Source organism: Rhineura floridana, chromosome 20, assembly GCF_030035675.1.
Source record: "Rhineura floridana isolate rRhiFlo1 chromosome 20, rRhiFlo1.hap2, whole genome shotgun sequence".
NCBI lineage: Eukaryota > Metazoa > Chordata > Lepidosauria > Squamata > Rhineuridae > Rhineura > Rhineura floridana.
Genome location: NC_084499.1, coordinates 15,282,005 through 15,288,833, shown reverse-complemented (window position 1 = coordinate 15,288,833; position 6,829 = coordinate 15,282,005). Strand labels below are relative to the sequence as shown.

Sequence of the window (6,829 nt, the reverse complement as noted above, 5' to 3'; positions counted from 1 at the left end):
TCAAGCCAGGCTGCAACCGGGGGAGAGGGGACACCTTTGCAGGGAGCGTGAGACTTCTGGATCCAGACTGCCCACCGGATCCCTTCCCCTGAATTAGAGGCTTTATCATGCCTCAGGGTTAGGATCTCATTCCACAGAGTGTAAAGCCTTTTAACTAAAACACTTACACACGAGAGAGGGGAGTTCGAGGCGCAGCGTTGCCTCAACAAACACAGAGCATTGGTCCAAGACCAGGAAACTCCTCTATGAGGAAAGGTTGCCACATTGGAGGCTTTTTAGTTTAGAGAAAAGGCAAGGAAGAGGTGAGATGATAAAAGCGCACATAGTTATGCGTGGCATGGAGAAAGTGGACGGAGGAACATTGTCCTCCCTCTGTCATAACGCTAGAACTTGCGGACATCCAACGAAGCCGAATGTTGGAAGGTTCAGGACAGGAAAAAAGAAAGGGCTTCTTCACGCAGCGCATAGTTAAGTTATGGAATCTGCTCCCACAGGAGGCAATGAAGGTCACCAACCTGGATGGCTTTGACAGAGGATTAGACAAACTCATGGAGGATATGGCTATCAGTGGCTACTAGCCATGATGGCCACGCTCTGCCTCCACTGTCAATGGCTGTTCTACCTCCACTATTGGAGGAAGGATGCTTCTGAATTCCAGTTGCTGGAAACCGCAGGAGGGGAAAGTATGGTTGCACTCAGGTCCTGCTTGTGGGCTTCCCATGGGCCCCTGTGAGAACCAGGGCTGTGGAGTCGGTACTGCCAACTTTCGACTCCGACTCCTCTATTTTTCTACTGTCCAACTCCAAATCCTTCATAAATGGCAAGTGTATATTAATGTATTAATATTAACATTAATGTATTAATGTATTAATATTAACAAATTAATATTAATATTAATATTAACATTAAAATATTACTTTTATTTTGAAGACGGAGTTGGAGTCAGTACATTTCTATTGACTCCACGACTCTTGACTCCACAGCCCTGGTGAGAACAGGATGCTGGACTAGGTAGGCCATTGGCCTGATCCAATAGGCTCTTCTTACATTCTAAAAGTCAGAAAAAACCAAGGTTAACGTCACAGGATGTTCAGCAAGGAGGGGAAACTAGGAACCAGGAGCCTGAGTTGTTTCCAGCAACTGGAAGGTTCAAGTTGGAGGCTGTAGAGACTCTGGCCTCCTAAACTACACCTTAACAGCAGCTGCTGGCAGTGAAGGAACATCAGGGAATGCCTACTAAAGAGCAGACCTCTGACTCAGGAGCATACCAATGACTCTGAGTCTGTAGACCAGGTGTGGGGGACTTTTTTGCTCTCCAGAAGTTGCTGAACTACAATTGCCATCATCCTTGGCCATTAGGCCATGCTTGCCGAGACTGATGGGAGTTGTAGTTCAGCAACATCTGGAGGGCCAAAAGCCCCCCACAATTGCTTGATGGCATTTGTGAGAAGCTTGCCACCTACACAAAGGAGTCAGGTGCCCTGGGAAAGTAACATTTCCCAGGATCCCCGGAGCTGTTGTTGTTGCAGTATTCAAGACAGCTGGTACATAAGAAGGCCTTACAGAGAGGCATCCAGTGAGTGAGAGCTCCCTGCTGCTTTATTGCAAGGTAAGTCGAACAGGAAGTCAGGAATGGAGGGTTACACTGGTTTGCAGAGGAGAGTGGAAGGCATTCTGCACATGTTGTGCTCCCAATAATGTCACCCAGACTAGGACAGTCAAAAAGTTCCATAAATGAAATAAAAAAAGTTATTTTCCACACACAAAAGTGGGTGGGGACAGGGGAAAGGGAAATTCCAAATTGAGGGGAGTTGCCCTGTCATTTGAGTATTTTCCAGAGGGCACAGATAAGGATAACAAGTAAGTAAGATATATATATCTATTAATGTCTGTAGTTAACTGTTTAGGTATTGAGAAGATTTGCATCCCACCTTTTTGCCTTAGCAGGCCACTAAACACCCCCTCCCAAAAGAGCAGGTGAACAACTGTGGCTCAGTTCCCGATGAAATCAGTTATTACAGCCAATTAACATTACCAGCAAGTCCTGGCAAACAGGGCTTGCTTCACCTGAGGCCAAGAAGATCACAACGAAGGCAACTTTGCAAGGGGAGGTGGGTCCATCACCACCAGCGCAACACCATTAAAAAGGCTCTTCACCCACCTAGCGAGAGGCATCCTAGTCTGCAGTGCGGCAAGGATGCTGGAGACATAGGGACCCTGATGGGACCTGGCTCCTAAGAAAGCAAGGGATCTAAGACCCCCTGAGATCCTGGCTGACTGCACCCCTGATGCCATAGTTCTTAACTTTAAAAAATTGGTGCCTGATGCATTTCTTTCTCTTCCCTCCCTGCTCCTTTTTCCTTTTGTGTTGCATCTTTTGGATTACAAGCCTGAGGGCACTGCCTGTCCCGTTTTACTTGATTGCACACCAGCCACTCTGGGAGCCCTTCTTAGCTGAAGAGCAGGGCACAAACGCTCTACATAGATAAAATGGGCTGCAAGGAGATCCCAAAGGCTCTCTCCAAACCAGGCAAAAAATGGCAGATGCCATTCAGTATAAGCAAACGTCAAGGGATTCACACTGGGAGGAGGGGGGATTTTTTTAAAAAATCAAATTTTACACAGGCGCTACTGTGGGTCAGAAATGGAGGTCACTGACCAGAAACAAGCCCTTTAGGTTCTGGTGGACAGCTAGACGTAGATGTGAACCCAGCGTGCGGCACCTGTGAAAAAGGTCAAAGGCCCATCTAGTGCAGCCTCCGGTTCTCACGGCGGCCAACCAGACGCCCCAGTGGGAAGCCCGCAAACGGGACCTGAGCGCAATCGCAACTCTTCCCACCCGGGATCCCCTGCACCTGGTGTTCCGAACCGTACCTGCCTCCCGCGCTGGGAAGCTGCCTGCGCTCTGGAGCCCACGTTGCCCAGGGCTGCCGGGGGAGAGGAAGATTCTCCAGCTCCCCAGGTGCAATCCTGAAGCTCTTCTTCCTCCCCACCAGGAGACGCTGAGGCTTCAACCGCGGGCGCGGGCGCGCGCGCTGGAAGCCTCCGGTTAAGGGGGTGCCTTGCCCTAGCGGGAGCGTCCCCAGGTAAGTCAGGGGCCGAAGAGGATGATGGTGTTATTTTTTCTATCCCCATCTCTGTGAGAGGCCCTGGACAGGTGGGGGGCGGGCTGGTTCGGGCGACCGAAGAGGCCCTTTTTCGGGCGGGCCGGGCGTGCGCCCTGGGCGCGTCGAGCGTAAGTCTCCAAGGGCCCCCTGGCCTTAGGCGCAAGGGGCATGGCCGGGGCGGGGGCAGGCGCGCCCATTCCTTCGCCTCGGGCCGGTCGGCGGCGAGAGGGAGGCGAGCCGAGCGGCAGTGCGGGCTCCGGGAGGCAGGGGGCTCTGTGCTCGCGCCGCGGCGCCTCCTTCTCCTCCTCCTCGTTGGAGCGCCTCGGAGGCGGCGTCAGGCTCGACTCGGCCGCCTTCCGCCGTCCTCGCCCCATGGCCCCTGCCGGCGGCCTTGGCTCCTGAGGGGCTCCTGCGCGCGGGGCGCTGGGCTGCGGGGCGGTGGCGGAGGGGGCGCTCGGTCTAGCGGGCGCGGCCCCACCGGGTAAGGATCGCCGCCGCCCGCGGGCCCTGAGAGGCCGCCTCTTCTCCCCGCTTGGCTCTCCTCCTCCTCCTCCTCCTGCTGCCTCCGCTCCGCTCCCCAATGAGAAGCTGCTTCTGCTTGAAACGGGGGAGCCGGGATCAGCCGCCGCCAGCGCCCCGGGCAACAGTTAAGTGTCTCCCCCAGGAGCCTTTGGGGCCAGGCCTGGCTTCCATCCCCTCCCCGGACTAGGCCCTACGCCTTTTCCTTTCCCCACTTCTCTCCTCATCCTCTCTTTTTTTTTTTGAAGGGGGTCGGGCTTTGCATGGCTTCCTTTCCCCCAAACTTCCCCTGGCTTTGTGATCTCCTCGTCCCCCCGCCGCCCTTACTGGGAAGGGGGTTGTGGTAGAGTGTGTGTGACCCTCGCCTTAGGGGAACTGATGTCCCTATTGTCCGGCCTGGCCAGACTAGGGTTGGGGCCGCTCAAAACCACAACAAAACAAAAAGCTGCGCTGGGGTATTAGTGAGGGTGGGAGCATCTCTCAGCTGCTTCCTTTCATTGTGTGGACTGGCTTTCCCTTGTTTCAACTCCATTGGGAGGCTGGGAACAGGCCTTGTTTTTTCCCCCCTTCAAAAAAGTGATTTCCTGGCAAGGATTCATAACAATGGCCTGGCTTTGTCTCTGTCTAAATATCTCTTCCCCTCCCTATATTCTGATTCAAGAAAAATTGTGTGTATCCCAACCAATCAATATATCCCAACCAATCAGTGACAAAAGTCCAGCAAGGCACATGCTGTGATATTTAATTTAGCGCATAAAGTGTTGACCATGTATTTATTACCCTCTGTCTATCAGCCACCTCCTTGTTTGTTGGACAGATGAAGCCACCATATACTGAATTTGTGTATCTTGCCTGTGGCTGTCTACTTTGATTGGCAGCGCCATCCCAGCCCTTCAACCTGGCGTCTTTCTTTTCTCCACTGGGCATGCTGGGGGTTGAATATGCCAGCTTGGGGGTGCTCCTTGACCCAGCATTGTCACTAGAGGGCCAGGTGGACTCAGAGGCTTTTTGGGCCCAGCTTTGTCTGTTTCTGGACAGGATTACTCTGTCCAGAGTGACTCAGGGCCTGGTCACTTCCCAGTTGGATTACTGTGATATGCTGTATGTGGGGCTGCCCTTGGAGTCTACTGGGGGGGGGCTTCAGTTAGTGCAGAATGTGCCTGCCTGAACTCTTAACCAGTACAGCTGGTCAAATTGTGCACTACACAGATTCTGAAGGAGTTACAATGGCCACCTCTTTGCACAGCAATCCAAAAATAATTTTTACATGTGTCTTTGGTCTTCTTAACTTGGATGTATTCCTGCACTGACCAAGGGGTTGGGCTTGAGGACCTTCTAGGCCCCTTCCAAGTCTACAATTCTTTGATTCTGTGTGACCTATCTCAGAGGATGGCTGCTTCCTGTGGCTCAGAGATTTGTGTGCTGGGATGCTTAAGAAGCTCAATTTTTAACTTTTAAAAAAATGATAAAGGAGGTAGCGGTGTGTCATCCAGGTTGCATGGAAGGTGTGCTGCATCCAATGTGGTTTCATTATGAGGGGGGAAAGTCCTGTTAGGTATCTCTCCTCAGAACGATAAGGACCATGCCAGTTTTGTAATGCAACGTGGATCATGCTGTGCGCTCGGACCACCCAGAACAGGCTCCCTGTCAGTTTTGTGTTTCTTTGCAGGCTATTGCCCATTGCATCTGGTGGGCTTTTGTGTAGTTGCAGGAAGATTTCCTTCCTGATGCAAACATCATGAGGAAAAAACAAACCCCTGCTATATCATTGGTTATGTTATTGACTTATTTGGGGAGCATCTTCAGAGTAAGTGTTTGAGGTGCCTGCAAGTCCACTTCCTTCCCTTTTGCTACAGGAAGCTTCATGGAGGGCTTAACGCTTCCATCTGCCCACATTCGAGTGACGTGCTTCCTCCCTGATAATGAGGCTGGTATCGGGTGCGAAGGAAACAATCAGGTTTCTTTCTTCCCTTGCCACCTCTCCTTCAGCTCAGAGTGGAATTGACCGAGTAACATGCCTGTTGGGGAGCTGAGCTAAGGGCGTAGAGGCTAGGGATGGAAAGGTCTGTCCGTTTCAGTTCTCTGTTTCTCATTTTTTTGATCTTAAATTCAGTTCTCCACATTTCTGCAGCAATTTTCAATTCATTTTTTTTAAAAAAATCTTCATGAAAATTCTCCAGAAGCTTTTGACAGCAAATTTCTTCTAATAAACACATTTTTGTAGGCAGTTTTAGCTAGTGTGCATGTTGGCAAGCAGTTTCTGATCATATAATGCATTTTTGTATTCCCTCCCCCCTCATATATTCATGTTTGTGCACCCTTTCCCCTAATAGATGCATTTTTGTAAACACTGTTTGGTTGGCAAACTGCATTGCAAAATTTGACTGAGTGCGAATTTTGGAGGATGGCTGGGTTTCGGTTCTCATACTGTTTCGGAATTTCGAATTTGATAGATTCAGCTTTAGATGCGAAGTGAATCAAATTTCTCACCCATCGCTAGTAGAAACACACTGTTCTGCTGGTTCCAGTACGTCTCCGCCTCTCTCTCCTGAAAATGGGGGCACATGATGCTACTCAAACTCCACCCCTTTTTCCTGTAAAACCTGGTGGGAGCAGCTTGAGTGCATTTTTTTAAAAAAAAAATCATTTCAAAGAGATTTTGCAACTGATAGGCAGATCAACCTATTCCCCCTCCAGGCGTGGCCAATGGAAATGCTTTGCTGCAGGTGACTAGTGTGTTTGCAGCCCTAGATGGAACCAGGGTCTCCTGATTGGAGAAGGGTCACAGCTCTGTGGTAGAGTCTCTGGTTTGTGTGCACCAGGTCAACAGTTCAGTCCTGGCATCTCCTATTCAGAATCATGAGTCTTACCTTATATTTTCGGTGAAGGACAATAATTCATTTGAAGGTCCCAGGTTTGATCCCTGGCACCTTTAGGGAGGGCTGCAGATTTCCCCTGTCTCAAATCCTGGAGAACCACTGACAATGATGTTTATTACCTGCCTTCCACCAGCAGGTCCCAGGGTGCGTTACAAAGGTTTAAAACTCAATATTAAAAACAATTTCAAAATAATGTACCGTTAAACCTGTCTTGTATATTTTTTATTCATTGGATTTATTAGTCACTTGTTACCTGAAGGTCTCAACAATGAAAATGGTAAACATACCTGGTGTTGGTGGTGATGGTGATGTATGGTATATTTA

The 6,829-nt window shown here is 50.2% G+C and overlaps 1 protein-coding gene across 4 annotated transcripts in view; it reads left to right on the top strand.

The window, feature by feature from the left end:
- Positions 1–2,774: 2,774 nt before the first annotated feature.
- MVB12B (multivesicular body subunit 12B) overlaps positions 2,775–6,829 on the top strand; it is a 97,943-nt gene continuing 93,888 nt past the window's right edge. The window contains exon 1 of one of the 4 annotated variants that reach the window (XM_061604083.1): positions 2,775–3,086. Coding sequence is in view for 1 of the 4 variants with exons in the window: in XM_061604082.1 (XP_061460066.1) it covers positions 3,688–3,753 (66 nt within the window). In the remaining 3 variants the exon portion in view is untranslated. Of the gene's footprint in view, positions 3,087–3,211; positions 3,236–3,435; positions 3,754–6,829 lie in introns of those variants that run through there. The other 3 variants (XM_061604085.1, XM_061604082.1, XM_061604084.1) reach the window with 3 other exon arrangements.